This window comes from Muscardinus avellanarius (genome assembly GCF_963383645.1).
Source record: "Muscardinus avellanarius genome assembly, chromosome: 4".
Classification (NCBI taxonomy): domain Eukaryota; kingdom Metazoa; phylum Chordata; class Mammalia; order Rodentia; family Gliridae; genus Muscardinus; species Muscardinus avellanarius.
The window spans coordinates 116841363-116865641 of NC_137789.1; the positions used below are offsets into that span (position 1 = coordinate 116841363).

Here is a 24279-nt window from a genome sequence, read left to right on the forward strand (position 1 = left end):
CTAGGTTGCTGAGAACCTCACTAAGTAGCTGAGGCTGGCTTTGAACCCGTGTGATCCTCCTGTCTCAGCCTCCCAAGTGCGGGGGATTACAAGTGTGGGCCACCACTCCCGGCTCCCAGCTCTATTTTTTGTCCTTTAATTTGAAACAAGGATTTACTAAATAGCTCAGGTTGGCCTGAACCTGTGATCTTCCAGTCTTAGCCTCTCAAGTAATGGGATTACAAGTGTGCACAACAAAGCCTGGTTCCCCAATTTATTTTGTATATGTGTGTGTGTACAGGGGATGGAACCCAGGGGTATTGTACCTCTGAGCCATACCTCTCACCCTATATTTTAGTCTTTTCTTATTTTCAAACAGGGTCTCAATGAATTCTGAAGGGCCTAAGTAACTGAGATTGTCTGTGAACCGCAATCCTCTGGTCTCCACCTCCCAAATGCTGAGATTACAACTGTGCAACACCATGTCTGGCCCTCCAATTTTTTTTTTTTTTTTAAACTAGGGATGGAACTAACTCGGACATTCTACCTCTAACTCGGACATTCTACCTCTGAGCTACACCCTCAGCCCTATTTTTTTTTTTTTTTTTTTTTCGGGTCTGGGGATGGAACCCAGGGGCATTCAACCTCCAAGTTACACCCCCTGCCCTATTTTTTATTCTTTATTTTGAAACTGGGTCTCACTGAATTGCAGGGGGCCTCACTAAGTAGCTGAGGCTATCCGCAAACCGCGATCTTCCAAGTCTCAGCCTCCCGAATGTTGGGATTATAAGCATGTGCCACCATGCCCGGCTTCAGCTCTATTTCTTGTTCTTTGTTTATTTTATTTTATTTTTGCAGGACTGGAGATGGAACCCAGGGCATTCTACTTCCATGTTACACCCTAGCCCTATTTTTTATTTTTATTTTTTGGTGGTACTGGGGATGGAACCCAGGGGCTTTCTACTTCCGGGCTATACTCCCAGACCTATTTTATATTTTATTTGGAAACAGGATCTCACTAAGTTGCTGAGAGCCTCACTAAGTAGCTGAGGCTGGCTTCGAATCTGTGCGATCCTCCTGTCTCAGCCTCCCAAACATGGGGATTACAGGTGTGCGCCACCACGCCCGGCCTATTTTTTATTTTGAAGCAGGGTCTCACTGAGTTAGTTGCAAAGGGCCTCACTGAGTAGCTAAGGTTGGCCTCGAACTGTGATCCTCCTGTCTCAGCCTCCCAAAAGCTGGGATTATAAGAGTGTGCCACCACACCTGGCTCCCCAGAAATTTTTTTAATTAAAGAAAAAATACCCTCAGACTTTAGTACTGTAACAAACAAAGTATTATAAATTATAGTGCTAAGGTTAAATGTATATATCTGCCGGGCATGGTGGCGCACGCTTGTAATCCCCGCGCTTGGGAGGCAGAGACAGGAGGATCGCGCAGGTTCGAAGCCAGCCGCGCGCGCTGGCTTAGGAGACCCTGTTTCCAAATATAAAATGTAAAAAGAGGTCTGGGAGTGTAGCCCAGAGGTAGAAGGGCTTCCAGGAACCCCAGTACCATAAAAAAAAAAAAAAAAGTGTATATATCCTAAGTTTAAACCACATGAATATATACTACTCAACTGTTCTTATAGTAAAATAGTATTTTTAAAAATTTTAGATAAATTTTAAAAGTATATATTTTGAGCCAGGCCTGGTGATGCACACTTGTAATCTCAGTGCTTGGGAGGCTGAGACAGGATTCCACAGGTTTGAAGCCAGCCTCAGCTACTTATGAGGCTCTCAGCAACTTAGTGAGACCCTGTTTCCAAATAAAGTATAAAAAAATAGGTCTGGGAGTATAGTCTGGAGGTAGAAAAGCCTCTGGGTTACACCCAAGTACCACCCCCCCCCAAAAAAAAAATATATATATATATATCCTCACCTATGTCAGATTTATATTCCAGACTAAGTTTCTCTCTCCTTCCATATCAATTCCTTTTCCTTTGTGATAATTGCATGTTTTGCTATTGTCAGAAAAACATTTTTCAGAATGTATGGTTCTTTATGGTATGCATGCTTGTGGTAAGTCTATAATGTTTTTCTTTTTTTCTGTTTTTCTGCCTTTTTTTTTTTTTTTTTTTGCGGGTCTGGGGGTAGAACCTAGGGGCATTCGACCTCCGAGCTACACCCCCTGCCCTATTTTTTATTCTTTATTTTGAAACCGGGTCTTACTAAGTTACAGAGGGCCTCACTAAGTAGCTGAGGCTATCCTCGAACCATGATCCTCCGATCTCAGCCTCCCGAATGCTGGGATTACAAGCGTAATCTTTATTTTTTCTTTATTCTTTTATTCTTTATTTTGAAACAGGGCCTCAATTTGCTGAGGCTGGCAGTGAACCTACGATCATCCTTTTTCAGGATTTGGATTACAAGCATGCACCACCATACCAGTGCTTTTTTATTTATTTATTTATTTATTTATTTATTTATTTATTTATTTATTTTTGCAGCCCTGGGGATGGAACCCAGGGGCATTTGACCTCCAAACCTGGCTCAGCAGTGCTATTTTTTTTTTTTATAAAATTACCATATTGATGATATTGAATTCTTTCTGAGCCGGGTGGGGGTGGCGTACGCTTGTAATCCCCACACTTGAGATGTGGAGACAGGAGAATCGTGCAGGTTTGAAGCCAGCCGTGCTTCAAATAAAAAAAAAGTATAAAGTAGGTCTGGGAGTTTAGCCTGGATGTAGAAGGGTTTCCAGGAACCCCAGTACCACCACCATTTAAAAAAAATAGGGCAGGGGGTGTAGCTTGGAGGTCAAATGCCTTTGGATTCCATCTCCAGCCCCGTGTTAGGAAAAAAAAAAAGAAAAAATAATGTTTTCTGTAGCTTTGTAATAAACACATTTTGTTTTAGTAATCTCCTTTAGGAAATTGTGGAGTTTTGTTTTTGTGTGTGTATTTGTGTGTGTATGTGAAGAAGAGTGTTTTTTCTGTGAAATAATAAAAATCAATTTTTGTTAAATGTAGCTATATACCTAATTTTGAACAAGTAACTTAAAATAAGTGAATATCAAGTTGATAGTTATTAGAAATAGTTGTAGGTAACTTTTTATCTAATGATGTGTTACTTTTGATATTTTTATTAGAAATAAATCAATATTCTTTAGTAATTTTTCTTTTTATATAGCATCTATGAAACAAACTGATTGTTCCATTTCTCTCTTTTTGTTATTTTCCTACTTTTAGTTACAGCAACCCCAGCAGACCCTTTTAACACAGGTTAGTTTTGCATTATTTTTCTTTTGAATACCTAAAGAGTAGAATGAAGCTTTATTTTGATTCTAGTTTTTCTTTCAGAGTTCAAAGATATTTTGTTGGATTTGTGTAAAATACTAGTAGTATACTGCTGAATAATGACAAAGTTTTTATGTGTTTTTATTGCAGTTCAGTTATTATTAATAGTTTTTGGGTTTTTTTTTTTTTTTTTAGTACTGGAGATTGAACCTAGGGGAATTCTATCTCCAAGCTATACACTTCAGCCTAATTCTTATTTTGAAACAGAATCTTAGTAGATTGAAGAGATTCTCGCTACTTATGATGCTGTCCTCAAACCTGTGATCCTCTTGTCTAAGCATCCCAGGTACTGGGAGTATAGGCATGTGCCACCACGCCTTTTCAGTTATTATGATAGTTGAATAAATTTGAAGTCTTAATTTTAATCTTAATAGTGTTCTTTAACTTTTACATTTTATAGGTAATTCTTTTGAAAATTTTTGCATTTTTATTTTTTAGCTTAATCTTAACACGTGAAATTATTAATTTAATATTTCAGAAACATTAGCCAGGCGTAGTAGGACACGCTTGTGTTACACATTTGTAATCTCAGCATTTTGGAGGTTGAGACAGGAGGATCTCGGTTTGCGGACAGCCTCAGTTACTTAGTGAGGCCCTTTGCAATTCAGTGAGACCCTGTTTCAAAATAAAGAATAAAAAAAATTGGTCTGGGGGTGTAGCTTGGAGGTAGAATGACCCTGGGTTCAATCCCCAGCACCACAAAAAAAAAAAAAAAAAAAAAGAATTAAAAAAAAAATTAGGGCTGAGGGTATAGTTTAGAGGTAGAATGCCCCTGGGTTCCATTCCCAGTACCTCAAAGAAAAAAATAAATTTTCAGCAACATTAAAATGTTTTGATATTTTGGTACTGAGAGTATAACAACAGTGGTAGAACACATTTTTTTTGTGTGTGGGTCTGGGGTTGGAACCCAGGGGCATTTGACCTCCGAGCTATAACCCCTGCCCTATTTTTTATTCTTTATTTTGAAACAGGGTCTCACTGAGTTGCAGAGGGCCTCACTAAGTAGGTGAGGCTGTCGGTGAACCGCTTATCCTCCTGTCTCAGCCTCCCGAATGCTGGGATTACAAGTGTGTGCCACCACGCCTGGCTTAGATCACATTTTTTTTTGTTTGTTTTGGTTTTGGTTTTGGTGTTACTGGGGTTCTTGGAAACCCTTCTATCTCCAGGCTATACTCCCAGACCTATTTTTATACTTTTTTATTTGGAAACAGGGTATCTTAAGCCATCAAGGCTGGCTTGGAACCTGCGCGATCCTCCTGTCTCTGTCTCCCAAGCGCAGGGATTACAAGCGTGCACCACCTCGCCCGGCAGCACATGTTTAATATGTGTGGTTCCTTGGGTTTGATCTCTGGGAACACACACACACACACACACACACACACACACACACACACACACTCAGTTTTGAACTTTTGATATATAATGCTACTTAGGGTTTACAGAATACTTGGTTTCTGTTGCATATTCTCTCTCTTTTCTTACAGCCCTTTAAAAAGAATAAAGACCATTCCTTGCCTATCAACTAGACAAAAACAGCCTGTGGGCTAGATTTGGCCCACGAGCCTTAATTTATTGCCCCTGGTATTTACATACAGTGAGATACTGCGCTGCTTGCTGCTAAAAATGAAAACAAAAAGCTGAATGTGGTGGCTCATGCCTGTGATCCCAGTATTTGGGAGGCTGAGAAAGGATTACAGGTTCAAGGACAGCCTTAGCAAGTAGTGAGACTCTCAGCAACCTAGTGAGACCCTGTTTCAAAACAAAAACTTAAAAAGCTCAGAGGTATAACTTCCAGGTAAAATGCTTTTAGGTCTAGTTCCTAGTAAAACAAATAGACACACACAACACACACACACACACACACACACACACACACACACACACACACACACACACACAATCTATCTCTCTCTAAAATATGAAGCAGAACTTCTTGTTCTCCCAACCTCAGGATTGAATCTGGGGCTTCATACATAACTATACACCCCCTCTACCACTGAGCTATACCCTTAACCTTTAATTTAATTTAATTTATTTTTTTGGTCGGTCTGGAGATAGAACCAGTAACATTCAAACTCTGAGCTACATGCCCTGCCCTATTTTTTATATCTTTTTTTGGTTGTTGTCGTTGTTTTTTGGTTTTGGTGGTACTGGGGTTCCTGGAAGCCCTTCTACCTCTGGGCTACACCCCCAGACCTATTTTATACTTTTTTGTTTGTAAACAGGGTCTCTTAAGCCAGCACGGCTGGCTTTGAACCTCTTCGATCCTCCTGTCCTCTCTTCCCAAGCGCAGAGATTACAAATGTGCGCCACCACGCCTGGCTTTTATTCTTTATTTTGAAACAGGATCTCACTAAGTTCCAGAGGGTCTTAAGTAGCCGAGGCTCTTCACGAACCGCGATCCTCTGGTCTCAGCCTCCCAAATGCTGAGATTACAAGCGTGTGCCACCGTACCTGGATTGCCTTCAAATTTTATGTATGGATATGAGAAGAAAATATATGGTGTAGGCCGGGCGTGGTGGCGCACGCTTGTAATCCCCGCGCTTGGGAGGCAGAGACAGGAGGATCACGCAGGTTCGAAGCCCTCCGCGCACGCTGGCTTAGGAGACCCTGTTTCCAAATAACAATGTGAAAATAGGTCTGGGAGTGTAGCCCAGAGGTAGAAGGGCTTCCAGGAACCCTAGTACCACCAAAAAAAAAGAATAAAAACTTGGGCAGTGGGTGTAGCTCGGAGATCAAATTCCTCTGGGTTACATCTCCAGACCCGCAAAAAAAAAAAAAAAAAAAAAAAAATATATATATATATATATATATATATATATATATATATATATATATATATATATATATATATATGGTGTAAGCCGGGCTTGGTAGCACAGGCTTGTAATCCCAGCATTTGTGAGACTGAGACAGGACAATTGTGGTTCACAGGCAGCCTCAGCTACTTATGCCCTTTGCAACTCAGTGATACCCTGTTTCAAAATAAAGAATAAGACAGGAGTCCTGTCACATGCTTGTAATCCCAGTACATGGAGGCTGAGACAGGAAGGAGATTGGCACAGATTAGAAGCCAGCCTCAGCTACTTAATGAGGCTCTCAAAACTTAGTGAGACCTTGTTTTCAAATAAAGTGTAAAATAAGCAAGCCTGGAAGTGTGGCTTGTGGGTAGAATGCCCTTGGGTTCCTTCCCCAGTACTACCAAAAAGAAAAAAAAAAAAAGAATAAAAATAGGTCTGGGGGTGTAGCTTAGAGGTAGAATGCCCCTGGATTCAATCCCCAGCACTACACCAAGTATGGTGTAGTATGCATTCTATAATGTATTTTTTTCCTTCAGCGGTACTTGGGATGGAACTCGGGAGCATTCTACCTCCAAGCAACACCCTCAGTCCTTTTTTCTTATTATTTGTTTTGGAACAAGGTCTCACTAAGTTGTAGAAGGCCTCATTAGTTAGCTGAGGCTGTCTGTGAACTGCAATCCTTCTGTTTCAGCCTCCGAAATACTGGGATTACAAGTGTGCGCCACCATGCCCTGCTGCATTATATAATTTTATATTTATATAATTATAATTATATAATTTTGATTTACTTAAGAGAGACTAGAAGAATACCTGTCTTTTTATCTGTATGTGTGTATTTGTGTTTTTTTTTTTTGGTGGTACTGGGGTTCCTGGAAGCCCTTCTACCTCTGGGCTACACTCCCAGACCTATTTTTATATTTTTATTTAGAAACAGGGTCTCCTAAGCCAGCGCGCGCGGCTGGCTTCGAACCTGCGCGATCCTCCTGTCTCCGCCTCCCAAGCGAGGGGATTACAAGCGTGCACCACCACGCCCGGCTGTATGTGTGTATTTGAATAAAATGTCTTCAGGAGGCCATGTGATAAGCGGTATGTGATTGCTTCAAGGATAGGGAACTAAGTAGCCAAGGAACCTGGATAGTAGAAGCTTTCACTGTGTAATTTTTATATCTTTTTCTCTTAAATTGTTACTTATTTTATGGAAATAAAGTGCACTATAATTCAGAAATCTTTTTTTTTTTTTTTTTTGCCGTACTGGGGATTGAACCTTGGGGCATTCTACCTCTGATCTACACCCCCAGCCCTATTTTTTTATTTTTATTTTGAAACAAGAGTCTCACTAACATGCAAAGGGCCTCACTAAATAGCTGATGTTGTCCATGAACTGCAATCCTCCCAAATGCTGGGATTACAAGCGTGTGACACCATATCTGATGAACCTTAATATTTTTATTAAAGACTAAAATAAAATCTACTTACATTTATCACATTTTAATTACCAACAGTGGAATTTCCAAATGAAGTAGAAAAGCTGAAGAAGTTTCTCTCCTGAGAATGCCATCTTCCATATTGTGCCCAGAAATAACATTAGTATCTTAACATGGCAAAGAAATTGCTTGAAGTTCTTATTATTTATTTGCTTTTACCATACTGGAGATTGAACCCAGGCCTTTGAGCAGGCGCTCTAAAACTGAGCTATATCCCCAGCACTTTTTTGAGACAGATCTTAGTAGGTTGCCCAGGCTGGCCTTGAACTTTTGTTACTCTTGCTTCAGCCATCAAGTAGCTAGGTTTGCACACATGTATGCACTATCACAAATGACTTTGGGGTTTTTTTGCTTTTTTTAATTGAAACAGGGAAACTAGGCATGGTGGCACACACCTGTACTTGTAGTACTTCTACTTGTAGTACTTGTAGTACTTGGAGAATAGCAACTTTGAGGACAGCCTTACCAAGTAGGGAGACCCTTATGAACCTAGTGACACCTTGTTTCAAAATAAATAAAATTAGGCTGGAGGCATAGCTCAGAGGTAGAATTCCCCTAGGTTCAATTCTCAGTACAACCAAACAAAAAAGTTTTGCTGTGTTGTCCAGGATTTTCTTGAACTTGTAGGGTTCAGGGGATTCTCTTCTCTACCTCAGTCTCTTGAGTAGTTGGGACTATAGAAAGAATTTTTTGTTTGTTTTACATTGAGGACTGAACCCAGGGGCATTCTACCTCTAAGCTACACTCTCAGTTCTTTCTTTTTTCCCTTAAAATTTTGTCTTAGTAAGTTGCTGAGGCTTGTCTCCATCCTGCAGTCCTGTCTCATCCTCTCAAGTGTTGGGATTATAGACATTTGCCACTGTGCCCAACTGACAGTGTTTTAAAAGTTCATTGCACCATGGTTCTTTTTTCTCCTGAAGCAACCTTTGAAAATACTTATTGAAGGAAACGTATAGATAAAATTAGTTGAAAATAATTTACTAATTTTCTCACTTTGTAGATGTACATATTTGCCTTATGTGGTTGGTACACAATTATAATTCCAGTATTTGGGAGGTTGAGACAGGAGGATCGGATCACAGGTTCTCATCCAGCCTCAGCTACTTTGTGAGGCCCTCTACAACTTAGACTCTGTTTCAAAATAAAGAATAAGCCGGGTGTGGTGGTGCACACTTGTAATCCCAGCGCTTGGGAGGCTAAGACAGGAGGATCGCATAGCTTCAAAGCCAGTTACAGCTACTGTGTGAGGATCTTAGCAACATGATGAGACCCTGTTTCCAAATAAAGTATAAAATAGGTCTGGGAGTATATCCTAGAGGTAGAAAAACCCCTGGGTTCCACCCTCAGTACCACCAAAAAAAATTTTTTTAAAGAACAAAAAATAGAAGGCCGGGCGTGGTGGCGCACGCTTGTAATCCTCGCGGTTGGGAGGCAGAGACAGGAAGATCGCGCAGGTTCGAAGCCAGGCACGTGCGCTAGCTTAGGAGACCCTGTTTCCAAATAAAAATGTAAAAATAGGTCTGGGAGTGTAGCCCGGAGGTAGAAGGGCTTCCAGGAACCCCAGTACCACCAAAAAAAAAAAAAAAAGAATAAAAAATAGAGCTGTGGGTGTAGCTCGGAAAAAGAATGCCTCTGAGTTCAGTCCCCAGTACCACAAAAATAAATAATAAACAAATAAACGATGTATATGTAGCCAGAAGTGGTAGTGCATGCTTGTAATCCCAGTATTTGGGAAGCTGATACAGGAACATCGCAGGTTTGCGGACAGCAGCATATGTTTAAGTAGTTATTTTTAATTTTCAGGTCATTTGAAGTTATTACCATAATTTGATGTTACTTTTGTTTAATAGCCAGCTGTTGCACTGCCTACAAGCCTTAGCCTGTCGACTCCTCAACCTGCGGCACAGATAACTGTATCATATCCAACACCAAGGTCCAGTCAGCAACAAACCCAACCTCAGAAGCAGCGTGTGTTCACAGGAGTGGTTACGAAGCTACACGACACATTTGGATTTGTGGATGAAGATGTATTCTTTCAGCTTAGGTAAACGTCATTAGATGTTGACAGATTGCTCTTTATGTTTATTATAAAGCACTTGTTTAATCTTGGCAGAGATTGTAGTTTAGTTGTAATTTTCTGTTTTATTTATTCATCTTGCATGCATAACTGAACGCAAGGGCGTTCTACCTCTGAGCTACAGCCTCAGTCCTATTTTATTGTTTTGAAACAGGGTCTCATTAAGTTATGGAGGACTTTGTGTTGATGCGCCTGGCCATGAACCTGTGATCCTATGTCAATCTTCCCAAGTCCTGGGATTACAAATCTGTGCCACTATGCCCAGCTTTTTTTTTTTTTTTTTTCTCCATACTGTAGATGGAGTCCAGGGGCATTCCTCCTTTGAGGTACATCCTTGGCCCTTTATTTTTGTTTTTGAAACAGGTCTCACAAAGTTGCTGAGAACTTTGCTAAGTAGTTGCTGAGGCTGGTCTCCTGTCTCATCCTGGAATTATATTAATATAGCACCACACCCATTCTAACAGAGTTTTTGTGTGTATGTGTGTGTGTTTATACTGAGGATATCACCACATCCAGGATATATGTGTGTGTGCGTGTGTTTTATACTGAAGATTAAATCCAGAGTCATTTCCCTCAAACTTTTTTTTTGTGTGTATACTGGGGGTGGAACCCAGAGGCTTTCTACCTCCAGGCTATACTCCCAGACCTATTTTATTTTTTATTTGAAAACAGGGTCTCACTAAGTTGCTGAGAGCCTCACTAAGTGGCTGAGGCTGGCTTTGAACCTGTGCGATCCTCCTGTCTCAGCCTCCCAAGCGCGGGGATTACAAGCGTGACCACGCCCAGCTTCCTTCAAACTTTTGATCCTCCTGTCTGAGCCTCCCAAGTACTGGGATTACACCTGGTTTAAAGATTTCTTTTGCTTCTACTGAACAAACTAGCTTTGGTGAGTTCTTTTATTACTATTAAAGTTAGGTGGCGTTACTATCAATGTTCATGATCAGACTTTGAGATTTGAAGTTCAAGTTGTTACATGCTTTTTTTTTTTTTTTTTTTTGGTGGTGGTGGTGGTGGTACTGTGATTGATCCCAGGAGTATTCTAAATAGGGCTGAGCTATACCCCAGCCCTATTTTATTTTTATTTGGAAACAGAGTCTCACTAGGTTGATGAGAGTCTCACTACTTGCTAACTCTGTTCTTTAATCTGCTATGCTCCTGTCTCAACCTCAAACAAACTTGTGTCACCACGCCCAGTTTAGTTATATGCTTTTAGAATTGAATCTTGCCGGGGTGGTTGTGGACAGACTCAGCTACTTAGTGAGGCCCTCTGGAACTTAGTGAGACTCTGTTTCAAAATACAGAATAAAAAATAAGCTGGGTTTGGTGGCGTAGGCTTGTAATCCCAGCATTCAGGAGTCTGAGACCAGAGGATCGCGGTTCGCGGAAAGCCTCAGCTACTTGGTGAGGCCCTTGCAACTCAGTGAGACCCTGTTTCAAAAATAAAGAATAAAAAATAGGGCAGGGAGTGTAGCTTGGAGTTCGAATGCCCCTGGGTTTCATACCCAGACCCGCAAAAAAAAAAAAAAGAATACTGTTTGATCTAGCTGACAATGTAGACTAAAAAATTACTTTTCGTCAAAATATTAATAGCTGCGCATGGTGGTAAACCCTTGTAATCCCATCACTTGTTTGGCTGAGAAATGATTGCTGCAGGTTCGAGGCCAGCCCCTGTAACATAGGTCCTTTGCAACTTAATGAGATGTTTCAAAATATAAAATAAAAAGCTAGGTGTGGTGGTGCACGCTTGTAATCCCAGCATTTCGGAGACTGAGACCTGAGGATCGCGGTTTGGCGACAGCCTCAGCTACTTAGTGAGGCCTTTTGCAACTCAGTGAGTTTCAAAATAAAGAATAAACAATAGGGCTGGGGGGTGCAGCTTGGAGGTAGAATGCCCCTGCATTTCATCCCCAATACCATAAAAAAAATAAATAAAAGCCGGGTATGATGGTGCTCGCCTGTAATATCAGTACTAGGAGGCTGAGACAGGAGGATCACAGGTTCGAGGCCAGCTTCAAAATACTTAGTGTGGCCCTCCAAGACTTAGTGAAGCCCTGTGTCAAAATAAATACAAAATTGGGCTGGTGTGTAGCTTGGAGGTATAATGCCGTTGAGTTCAATCCCCAATTCTACTACCACAACAAGGCTAGAGTTATAACCTAGAGGCAGAATGCCCATGGGTTCAATCCCTAGTACCTGGCAAATAAAATAAAATAAAATAGGGCTGGGGGTGTAACTCAGAGGTAGTATGACCCTGGACTCAATTCCCAGTATCACAATAAATAAATAAGCCAGGCATGGTATTGCCTGCTTGTAATCCCAGCATTCATGAGATTGAGACAAAAGGATCGTGGTTCATGGACAGCCTCAGCTACTTAGGGAGGCCCTTTGCAACTCAGTGAGACCGTGTTTCCAAATAAGTAATAAAAAATAGGGCTGGTGTGTAGCTTGAAGGTAGAATGCCCCTGGGTTCCATCCCCAGTACTGCAAAAAGAAAAAAAGAATAAATATAAAATAGGGCTTGGTAGTGTAGCACAGAGGTAGAATGCCCCTGTGTTTAATCCCTAGTACAACGCACACACACATACACAAAATTAATGAATAGGATTAATTTCTTTTGTGTGTGTGGTATTGTGGGTGGAACCCAGAGGCTTTCTACCTCCGGGCTATAATCCCATACGTATTTTATATTTTATTTGGAAACAAGGTCTCAGTAAGTTGCTAATAGCTTCACTAAGTATTATCTGAGGCTGACTTTGAACCTGTGCGATCCTCCTGTCTCAGTCTCCCAAGTGCAGGGTTTACAAACATGTGCCACTGCGCCCAGCTTTAGGATTAAATTCTTGATAGTATGAGGTTTACAAAAGTACTTTGGTAGCTTTGTGGTGGCTGTAGTAAAAATAGATTTCCTTAAATATTTCTTTTTTTGTTTGTTTTTGTTTTTGCGGTACTGGGAATTGAACCCCAGGGCATTCTACTTCGGAGCTACACCCCCAACCCTATTTTTTATTCTTCATTTTTTGAAACAGGGTTTCATTAAACTGCAAAAGGCCTTGCTAAGTAGCTGAGGCTGTCCACAAGATCCTCTTCTGTCAGTCTCCTAAATGCTGGGATTATGAGCATGCACCACCATGCCTGTCTTCCTTAGATATTTCAAATATATTTCCTGGGGTGTTTGTTTTTGTTGTTTCTGAAAATTCAAATCAGGGAAATTCTATATCTGAAGTATATCTCCAGCACTTTTTATTTTTTATTTTAAAACAGGATCTCTTGAGCCAGGCATGGTGGCGCATGCTTGTAATCCCTGCGCTTGGGAGGCTGAGACAGGAGGATGTACTTTTTTAAAAGAGCTTTTCAGGGGCTTTTCCCTCTCGGGAGCCCCTCCCCTTTTGTGGAGCTGTTCTCTCTCTCTCGCAGGTCGTGTTAGCCCTGAGAGAAGGCAGAGTGCAACTGATGGCACGTGGCCCGGGCTGCTCTCAGGTAGTGACCTGAAGGCCTCTGCTGGACATCAAGGCTGACCAGGGTCCCTAGGGGTGACCTGTACCTCCTTTCTGGCAGATTGCGTGGACTCTGGGAGAAAGTAGTTTGCAACTGACGGCACTTGGCTCGGGTGACACTCGGGTAGTCACCTAAAGGCAACTACTGGACATCAGAGCCCCGACAGCCCGAGTGGTGTTCTGCCTCTTTTCCTATTCCCTTTTGGCAGATTGCGTGAACTCTGAAAGAAAGCAGCCTGCAACTGAAGGCAATTCGGCTTGGGCTACTCTCAAGTATTGTCCTGAAGGCAGCTGCTGGACCCCAGATTTCCAGCCCCTTTGGGGGTGTTCAGCCACCTTTCTCCATTCCCTGCTGATAACAATAAACCTTTTTCTCCCCTTCAAAAAAAAAATAAATAAATAAAAGAGCTTTTTGGCTTTCATTTCAGTTATGGTATACTTTCAGATACAACGTATATAAAGTTTTTTGGGGAGAACTTTTTATAATTGTGTTTCTATTTAACTTATTTTTTTTCTGCAGTGCTGTCAAAGGGAAAACCCCACAAGTGGGTGACAGAGTGTTGGTTGAAGCTACTTATAATCCTAATATGCCTTTTAAATGGAATGCACAAAGAATTCAAACACTACCAAATCAGGTACATCAAATATTGCGTTAGTTTTTTATAGAAACTTGGTAATTGAATCTTCTCATTTACAAGGATTTTTTCTTTATTTTTGTTAAGAATCAATCCCAAACACAACCATTACTGAAGACTCCTCCTGCTGTACTTCAGCCAATTGCACCACAGACAACATTTGGTGTTCAGGCTCAGCCCCAGCCTCAGTCACTGTTGCAGGCACAGATTTCAGCAGCTTCTATTACACCACTCTTGCAGACTCAGCCACAGCCCTTGTTACAGCAGCCACAGCAGAAAGGTATTACATGCAGTGTGTCTTTGCTCTTGGTTTCAGACAAATATATCATTGTTTATTTGTTAAAAAATAATAGCAATGCTTTTTTGTTTCTTTGTTTTGTTTTTTGTACTGGAGATTGAACCCAGGGACATTCTACATCTGAGCTACATTCCTAGGGTTGCTTGCTTATTTATTTATTTTATTTTATTTATTCTTTGCAGTACTGGGAATTGAACCCAGGGGTATTCTACCTCCAAGCAACATCCTCCAGCTCAATTTTTATTCTTTTAATCTTTTCGCGGTATTGGTGGTACTGGGGTTCCTGGAAACCCTTCTACCTCCGGGTTACACTCCCAGACCTATTTTTGTATTTTTATTTGGAAACAGGGTCTCTTAAGCCATCTACCTCCCAAGCGTGGAGATTACAAGTGTGCGCCACCACGCCCAGCTATTTTTCTTATTATATACTTTTTTTTTTGCAGGTCTGGGGATAGAACCCAGGGGCATTTGACCCTCGAGCTATACCCTCTGCCCTTTTTTAAATTTTTATTTATTTATTTTTGTGTGGTACTGGGGGTGGAACCCAGAGCCTTTCTACCTCTGGGCTATACTCCCAGAGGTTCTGAGCAACTCACTAAGTAGCTGAGGCTGGCTTCGAACCTGTGTGATCCTCCTTTCTCAGCCTCCCAAGTGCAGGGATTACCAGCGTGCGCCCCCACACCTATCTCTTTATTCTTTATTTTGAAACAGGCTCTCAGTGAGTTGTAGAGGGCCTCACTAAGTAGTTGAGGCTGTTCATGAACCCGGATCCTCCTGTCTCAGCCTCCCAAGTACTGGGATTAGGAGCGTGCGCCACCACACCTGGCCTTCGCTCTTATTCTTTATTTTAAAACAGGGTCTCACTGAGTTACAAAGGGCCTCACTAAGTACCTGGGCTGGACAGGAACCGTGTCTCGGCCTCCCAAATGCTGGGATTATAAGCATGCGCCACCACGCCTGACTATGAACAATTTTAATGACTCCCAGTTACTTGGTTGTAGTCATCTTTTTTTTTTTTTTTTTGTACTGGTTGTCCCGGTTGTACTCATGATTGAATCCTGGGATGTTCTACCTCCAAGCTCCATCTTCAGCCCTATTTTTTTTTTTTTTTTTGGGTCTAGGGATGAAACTCAGGGGCATTCTTCTTCCAAGCTACACTCCCTGCCCTATTTTTTATTCTTTATTTTTAAACCGGGTCTCACTGAGTTGTAGAGGGCTTCACTAAATAGCTGAGGCTGTCCGTGAACCACGATCCTCTGGTCTCAGCCTCCCAAATGCTGGGATTAACAAGCATACACCACCACGCTCGGCTTTCAGCCCTATTTTATTTATTTATTTATTTTTGTTTTGTTTTTTTGTGTGGTACTGGGGATGGAACCCAGGGGCCTTCTACCTCCGGGCTACACTCCCAGACCTATTTTATATTTTATTTGGAAACAGGGGCTCTTAAGCCAGCTAAGGCTGGCTTTGAACCTGCGTGGTCTTCCTGTCTCAGCCTCCCAAGTGCGGGCATTACAAGCATGCGCCACCACGCCCGGCTCAGCCCTATTTCATTTTTTATTTTGGAATAGGACCTTACTTCCAGAGGGCCTCACAAAGTTGCTGAGTCTAGCTGCAAATCTGTGTTGCTGAGTCTAGCTGCAAATCTGCAAATCCTGTCTCAGCCTCCCCAGTACTGGGATTATAAGTGTGCTCCACCATGCCTGCCAGTATTCATCTAATTAAACCATGTTTTTTTGCGGAGGGTTTTGTTTGATTTTTGGTACTGGAGATTGAGCTCAGGAGCATTTCTTCTTCCTGTGAGTTAACAATCCTTATTTTCTCCTATGATTTGTTTTCGAAACTGGGTCTTGTTAGATTGCTGAGAGTTTTACTGTATTGCTGACCCTGTCCTGGAGCCTGCAATCCTCCTATCTCAGCCTCCTAAATACTGAGATGACAGTCTCCTAAATACTGGGATTACACACCGGGCGTGGTGGCGCATGCTTATAATCCCCCGCGCTTGGGAGGCTGAGACAGGAGGATCGCACAGGTTTGAAGCCAGCCTCAGCTACTTAGTGAGGCTTTCACAACTTAGTGAGACCCTGTCTCCAAAAAATATATAAAAAAAAGGTCTGGGAGTGTAGCCCGGAGGTAGAAAGCCTCTGGGTTCCACACCCAGTACCACCCAAAAAAAAAAAAAATACTGGGATTACAGGTGTGAGCCACCGTGCCCAGCTTAATTTACCAGATTTTACTTTGCAGCTTTGATTAAACCTGTTAATTTTTTTTGTGTTTCTATGAAGCTGGTTTATTGCAACCTCCTGTTCGTATAGTTCAGCCACAACCAGCACGAAGATTAGATCCACCATCTAGATTTTCAGGAAGAAATGATAGAGGGGATCAAGTGCCTAACAGAAAAGATGACCGAAGGTATGCTTTAAGAATATAGTATGGATGATGGTGGTGATTGCACAAAACTGTGAATGCATACAATGCCACTGAAGTGTATAATTCAAGATGGTGGAAACAGTAAATTTCATGTATATGTTACCTTTTTTAAAACTTTAAAACATATACTGTGGATTCTTGTGTATTCCATTACATTTATTTCATTAAGACTTCTTTCATAATGCCAAAAATATTAGTAATTTTAGAAAAATTTGCTTTAAGTCGTGAAAGGGAGAGGGAAAGGCGTAGATCCAGAGAAAGATCACCTCAGAGAAAGCGTTCCCGGGAGAGATCTCCCCGAAGAGAGCGAGAACGATCGCCTCGGAGAGTCCGGCGTGTTGTTCCACGTTACACGGTGCAGTTTTCCAAGTTTTCTTTAGATTGGTAGGTTGGTTTTTTTTTTTTTTTCTCCCATAGTTTTATTGAATTGCTAATTCTTCTTAATTTTGTATAGTTTAGTGTAAAATATATGTTACATTTAGGGATATTTTTCTTACAAAATTACTTTCTGACACTTAATAATTTATACAAATGCAGTTTGAAGTAGTAATTTAGTTTCTTGCAAGGGTACTTTATTTGTGTATAGTCATTAAAGATAAGCCGGGCATGGTGGCGCACTCTTGTAATCCCAGCGCTTGGGAGGTTGAGATGGGAGGATCACAGAGGTTTGAAGCCAGCCTCAGCTACTTAGTGAGACCTTGTTTTCAAATAAAGTACAAAATAGGTCTGGGAATATAGCCCAGAGGTAGAACTGGGTTTCCACCCTTAGTACCACAAAACAATAAATAAATAAAAATTAAAAAATAAAGATTGTAACTGTTAGCCAAGTGTGGTGGCACATGCTTGTAATTCCAGCATTTGGAAAGCTGAGACAGGAGGATCATGGTTCTTGCCCAGCCTCAGCTACTCCTTAGTGAGGCTCTTTGCAACTCAGTGAGACCCTGTTTCAAAATAAAGAATAGCTGGGCGTGGTGGCGCACGCAATAGATCTGGGATTGTAACCCAGAGGTAGAAGGGCCTCCCAGTACCACCAAAAAAAAAAAAAAAAAATAGTGCTGGGAGGGTAGTTTGGAAGTAGAATGACCCTGGGTTTCATCCCTAGTACCAAAAAAAAAAAAAAAAAATACACACATATATATATCAACTATTGAAACCAGAAAGTTTCTAGAGGAAATTCTGTTGTGGTGACATTTTTCCTTAAAACTTGAATCATTTAAGACCCAGATTTATTAAAAATTTAACTTCATGAATAATGATATATGATGAACAATAACACATAGTAAATCAGTTGTTTCATGTTTATTCATGGCAGTGTAGTATATAACTATAGTAATATATAATACCACAGAAACATTTCTGTGTGTTCAGTTCTAGATCTAGAAACCGGTTTAATATTAATTGTGGTACTGTGGATTGAACCCAGGGGAGTTCTACCTCTGAGCGATTTTGTTCTTGTTTTATTTTTGGAATAAGATCTAGTTAGGTTGTTGAGTCTTATCCTGAAGCTGTCCTTGAACATTCTCTTCTCCTTCTCAGCCTCCCAAGCACTGGAATTGCAGGTATAAGCCACTTTTCCTAGCTTGACAAGAGAATCTTTTTTTTTTTTTGCAGGTCTGGGGATGGAACCCAGGGGCATTTGACCCCTGAGCTACACCCCCTGCCCTATTTTTTATTCTTTGTTTTGAAACAGGTCTCATTAAGTTGCAGAGGGCCTCACTAAAGTAGCTGAGGCTGTCCGGAACTGTGATCCTCTGGTCTCAGCCTCCCAAATGCTGGAATTACAAGAGTAAACATAAACAGAGTCTCACTAAGTTTCAGTGCGCCACCACACCCAGCTCGACAACAGAATCTTTTTTTTTTTTTTTTTTTTTGGTGGTACTGGGGTTCCTGGAAGCCCTTCTACCTCCGGGCTACACTCCCAGACCTATTTTTACATTTTTACTTGGAAACAGGGTCTCCTAAGCCAGCGTACGCAGCTGGCTTCGAACCTGCGCGATCTTCCTGTCTCAGCCTCCCAAGCGCGGGGATTACAAGCGTGCGCCACCACGCCTGGAAGACGACAGAATCTTAACCAAATAAGGTATAATTATACCAGCACCTATCAAAGTTAATGTGTTTGTTTTATTTTGTTGTGCTGGTATTGAACCCACCTGCCTTGTAATACTAGACATTCTATCACTGAGCTACTCAGTCTATGTTTCTTATACCAGAAATATAACATGTCATGAGACATGAGGATCACTGTTCTAACAGGAGGCTGAGACAGGAGGATCATGGCTTGCAGACAGCCTTGGTTATTTAGTGAGGCCCATTGCAACTTAGACCGTTTCAAGATAATCTGAAACATTTGTGACCTTGCAAGGCTGGCTTCAAACCCGCGCGCTATCCTCCTGTCTTCGCTTCCCAAGCGCGAGGATTATAAATGTGCTCTGCCATGCCCGGCTAGGGAATTATAATTTTTAAAGCATTACATTGTTCAAACTGAGGCAGAACTGCTTTTGTTTAAATTTTCTTGAGCTGGCATTGCAGTTACTTCATTTCAAAGTCTTCTCTAATGAATTATAAGCTACACACAAAAAATAGAAACACAAACAACAGTTAAATATAATTTCAAAGTTGTGATAAACATTTTGAGAATAAGATAGTAGTATTTGCATGCAAATATAGCTCAATAATTATTCATTTCAGCATTTTACTCTTAAGGTTCTATATTTAGCTTCAGAATTAAGTGAATTTTTGCATAACCTTTGGTATAAGGTTGTTTATTTTTATGTCTGTTTTTCAGTCCTAGCTGTGACATGATGGAATTAAGGCGCCGTTATCAGAATTTATATATACCTAGTGACTTTTTTGATGCTCAGTTTACATGGGTGGATGCTTTCCCCTTGTCAAGACCATTTCAGCTGGGAAATTACTGCAATTTCTATGTAATGCATAGAGAAGTAGAATCCTTAGAAAAAAATATGGCCATTCTTGACCCTCCAGATGCTGACCATTTATACAGTGCAAAGGTTTGTATTCTGCTATGATTTACAGTTTAACTTTCTTAGCAGATGTTCAAAATAGAGGATATATGGAATTATTCCTTAGAAAGTTATTTGTTAAAGACCTGAATACCTATGTTTTCTTTTTGTCTGCCTGGTTCTGGTTTTGTTGAGTAATTTAATTCGTTGTCTTTCTGGTTCACTGTAATAGATAGTTTTAAATTCTAATCCTCATAAAAATGTAAAGATGAAGGTGATAAAAAATTGTATATTATTTAACTTTCTAATAGCCTCAGATAAAATTTAATGTTGGGTGGATGCACTTAATGTTAGTCTTCAGGATAACGTTATCTGGCTTACAGATAATAATTTCTTCTGGTTGAAAACATTGCTTTATCTAAAAATTATTTCTTAAGGTTAAAATTGTTGAAGGTATCTAATACCATTTTTAATAGCATTTTACTTTCCATGTGAGGTTAATTAGTAGTGCTTCTCATTTTTTCACATTACTTTAGATTTTTGACAGGCTTGAATTATTTGACTATAATAGGTAATGCTGATGGCTAGTCCTAGTATGGAAGATTTGTATCATAAGTCATGTGCTCTTGCTGAAGACCCGCAAGAACTTCGAGATGGATTTCAACATCCTGCTAGACTTGTTAAGGTAAAATGAAACATTTACTTTAAGTATATATTCACGTACCTTTGTTCTTCTATGTGTAAGTAAATTTAAAAACAGCATATTTTTAATCTCACTAGTGAATAATTTTAGTATTATTAAAGTATTCATACTCTAATGATGTTACTGCATATTGTTACTGCAAATTGTGGCTATTTCTTATTTACATATAACTAGGGCAACTCATTTTGATGTTATATATGTAGCATAGTAAACTCTTAGTGATAATGGGGTTTAGACGTCTTTGGATGCTGTTAAGTGTGAATTGTAGCTTGTTTCTTTAAAAGAACACTATCTGAAGAAGTATTTTAAAGGATGAGTTATGATGTGTAAATCCTATTCCATTGCTGAAATACAGTGTGGAACATGATGAACTGAACTCTTCCTTGACTGACAGAACCAGAGGTAGTAAAAATGAAATTGGAAAGGTTTGTACCTTTCCTTTTCAAGTACTTATTTGTAATTTGTTAAGGTACGTGATACATGTAAATGATTCTTTGTCTTGAATTAGTTTTTAGTGGGCATGAAAGGCAAGGATGAAGCCATGGCCATTGGAGGCCACTGGTCTCCTTCGTTGGATGGACCAGACCCAGAAAAAGACCCCTCTGTGTTGATTAAGACTGCTATTCGTTGTTGTAAGGCTCTGACAGGCATTGATCTAAGTGTATGCACACAATGGTAAGTACCAATTTATTTCTTGATTAGAAAATGTTAATAGATTATGTAGAAGTTCTTATGGATCAGCCTCCCCCCCCCTTCCTTGTTTTAGCAATACTGGTCATGCAGGTAATCTCAAAGGCAATTCCCTATTTATAGCAAAAGTATATTTGGTGCCAAAAATGTTTTTGGGGAAAAGGATTAAAAACTAATAAAAATAAATGGAAATTTAAATGTTTTGTTATGCTATACTTCGCAAGTTGGTTGTATGTTGAAATACTTTTCATTTCATGTATAGCTGGAGAAGATCGTCAAGAGAGAACTTCATTTCATTATAATTCTTTTGTTATAAAATGATGTAGTTGCTGATTATTTTTGTTCAGCCATATTTTCTCTTGAGGCTTATTTGTCTTGTGTATTTTAGTATATTTCTTGTGATTTAATTGAGAATATTCTTTTTTAGCACATGAATTCTGAACAGCTATCCAGCTTCTTCAGGTATTCTTTAAACTATGGGTAGCTCAGTAACCAAACTTGAAAATGCTTTGTGGGAACATAATCTTTTAACCAATAAAATATTGTACAAATGTACCAAAAGAGGAACTATGGCTTCTATAATTTTTTTTTCTTTAGACCAACCTCAAGTTCTTGCAGCAAAAGTTCTTTACTTGATGTGCTACAAGTGAACTAGGGTCTTTAAAATGTATTTTAGAATTTTTTTTCCAACATGCTTCTTCCCTTGCAACAGGTACCGTTTTGCAGAGATTCGCTACCATCGCCCTGAGGAGACCCACAAGGGGCGTACAGTTCCAGCTCATGTGGAGACAGTGGTTTTATTTTTCCCGGATGTTTGGCATTGCCTTCCCACCCGCTCAGAGTGGGAAACCCTCTCCCGAGGATACAAGCAGCAGCTGGTCGAGAAGCTTCAGGGTGAACGCAAGGAGGCTGATGGAGAACAGGCACTGAACGCTAATCCCTTTTTCTATTTCCGCTTCTCACAGGCACAGGAACACAGGCACAAATGCACACCACACACTACATAACAAACACACATGGAGGAACATAGCTGGTAACAGCGACTGGTAATCCAGCTTTCAGCAGTATAGTTGTATGCTCTTTCTCTTAAAAATTCTATCTATTATGTTAACTTTAAGAGTGCTGAGACCTCAAAGGAAAATCAGTTGTGCTTAAATTGCACACAATTTTGTTTTTATCATAGGTCTAGTTGCTGGAATCTGGGACCAGTTGTTGAGCAAGATTCAGTATTAAGCCATATTAAACATTTTGCCATTTTCTAAAATTTAAAAAATTTTCTTTTTCATGGTCATCAGTTCTAGTCATGGATATTTGAAATTGGACAACCACAAGTCTGAGATTTGAAATTTCAGGCTATGTGGCAACGTCTTTGGTACATTTCAAAGGTCTAAACCAGTCTTTGGGTGGCTTGAAAATTGGGGCAAGATGACACACTGTATGGTTAGTGGAGACCGGCAGTGTTTGTGCATCCCTGATATCCTTTGTGTTGTAATTTATCACCCTTTTGTGTTTCACAGATCTGGCTTTGATTGGCTGAGTGTCTTTGTGATCAGTTAAAAGTGGTAGAATGTATGTACGTGGACTTGCCTAAATAATAACTTTAGGAGAAGACAATCTGAAACATTTGTGACCTTGCACAGATCAGCAACAGACTTATAAAAATAAATTACTTTTATTTAAAGTTTTAGAATATTAATTATCTTCTTAACTTTGTATATTAGGATGAAGAAGAGAAGGATGATGGTGAAGCTAAAGAAATTTCCACTCCTACCCATTGGTCTAAACTTGATCCAAAGACAATGAAGGTAACTTTGTAAATTATCGCTTTTAATTTGAAATCTCTGAACAGAAATAAGTAGAATTGGTGAGAGTGAAAGCAGTATTTTTTCTTATTTATCATACTGGTAATTGAACCCATTGGCACTCTACCATTGAAGTACAGCTAACCCTTTAAATTTTACTTAATGTGATACTAGGAATTGAACTTGGAGGCATTCTATAACTTAGCTACAAACCCAGACCTATTTTACTTTTTATTTATTTTTTTATTTTTTTATTTTATTTTTTTTGTGGTACTGGGGTTCCTGGAAGCCCTTCTTCCTCCGGGCTACACTCCCAGACCTATTTTTGAAACAGGGTCTCTTACGCCAGCGCGCGTGGCTGGCTTCGAACCTGCGCGATCCTCCTGTCTCCGCCTCCCAAGCGCGGGGATTACAAGTGTGTGCCACCACGCCCGGCTTACTTTTTAATTTGAAACTGTGTCTTACTAGGTTTCTGAAGGCCTCACTAAACTTCTGAGGCTGGCCTTGAACCTGGGTTCAATTCCCATTACCACAAAAAGAAAGAAAAAGAAATAGGGTCTTTATTTTTTTCCTTGCAGTATTGGGGATGGAACCCCAGAGGCATTCTACCTCTGAGCTACAACCCCAGCCCTATTTTTTTATTCTTTATTTTGAAACAGGGTCTCACTGAGTTGCAGAGGGCTTCACTAAGAAGCTGAGGCTGCCCACAAACTGGGATCCTCCTGTCTCAGCCTCCCAAATGCTGGTAACTCTTATTTTCAAAAAGGGTCTTGCTAGCAGTTAGGGTAGCACACACTTGTAATCCTGATACTTGGGAGACTAAGACAAGAGGTTTGCAGATTCATGGCCAGCCATAGCAACTTAGCCAGGTCCTCAGCAACTTAGTGAGACCCTGTTTCAAAAAAGTAATTAGTAAATAGGGCTGGGGGAAGCATCTTAGAGGTAGAGTGACCCTGGGTTCAATCCCCAGTACCATGAAAACGTAAAATCTTGCTAAGTTACCATAGGCTGGACTTGACCTGGGATCCTCCTGTTTCCCAAGTACTGGGATTATAGGTTTATACTATCATGCCTATCTGAAAACAGTATTTTTTTTTTTTTTTTTAATTGGAGTCAGAAGGGTACTAGGGATTGAACTCAGGGACATTCTACCTCTGGATTACACTCCCAGCCTTTTTTGGTTTTTATTTTACATATATCAATAAGTAATTACATATATACATTCTTTTTTGTACTGGGGATTGAATTCAGGTGTGGCACAGAGGTAGAATGCCCTTGGGTTCAAGCTTTAATATAAAAAAATAAAAGACAAAAGGTATAGTTTATATTCTAGTTTTCTTTTTGTATTTATACTCCATGTTTTTAGGTAAATGATCTCCGCAAAGAATTAGAAAGTCGAGCACTGAGTTCCAAAGGACTAAAATCCCAATTAATAGCTCGATTGACAAAACAACTTAAAGTAGAAGAACAAAAAGAAGAACAGAAGGAATTAGAGAAATCTGAAAAAGAAGAGGAAGAAGAGGACGATAGGAAATCTGAAGATGATAAAGAGGTATATGCTAAGCATTTAAATGTACTGTAATGTG

At 40.1% G+C, this 24279-nt stretch overlaps 1 protein-coding gene across 2 annotated transcripts in view; it reads left to right on the forward strand.

Moving 5' to 3' along the window:
* Window positions 1-24279, forward strand: part of CCAR1 (cell division cycle and apoptosis regulator 1) — a gene marked incomplete at both ends in the record, with an annotated part of 67417 nt that overhangs the window by 16332 nt on the left and 26806 nt on the right. For both annotated transcript variants that reach the window (XM_080693774.1, XM_080693775.1), the window contains 12 exons: window positions 3209-3241; window positions 9452-9645; window positions 13693-13807; window positions 13895-14087; window positions 16391-16517; window positions 16758-16919; window positions 19321-19546; window positions 20070-20183; window positions 20710-20876; window positions 21604-21814; window positions 22613-22696; window positions 24060-24245. In XM_080693774.1, coding sequence (XP_080549900.1) covers window positions 3209-3241; window positions 9452-9645; window positions 13693-13807; window positions 13895-14087; window positions 16391-16517; window positions 16758-16919; window positions 19321-19546; window positions 20070-20183; window positions 20710-20876; window positions 21604-21814; window positions 22613-22696; window positions 24060-24245 — 1812 coding nt within the window. The remainder of the gene's footprint in view (window positions 1-3208; window positions 3242-9451; window positions 9646-13692; window positions 13808-13894; window positions 14088-16390; window positions 16518-16757; window positions 16920-19320; window positions 19547-20069; window positions 20184-20709; window positions 20877-21603; window positions 21815-22612; window positions 22697-24059; window positions 24246-24279) is intronic.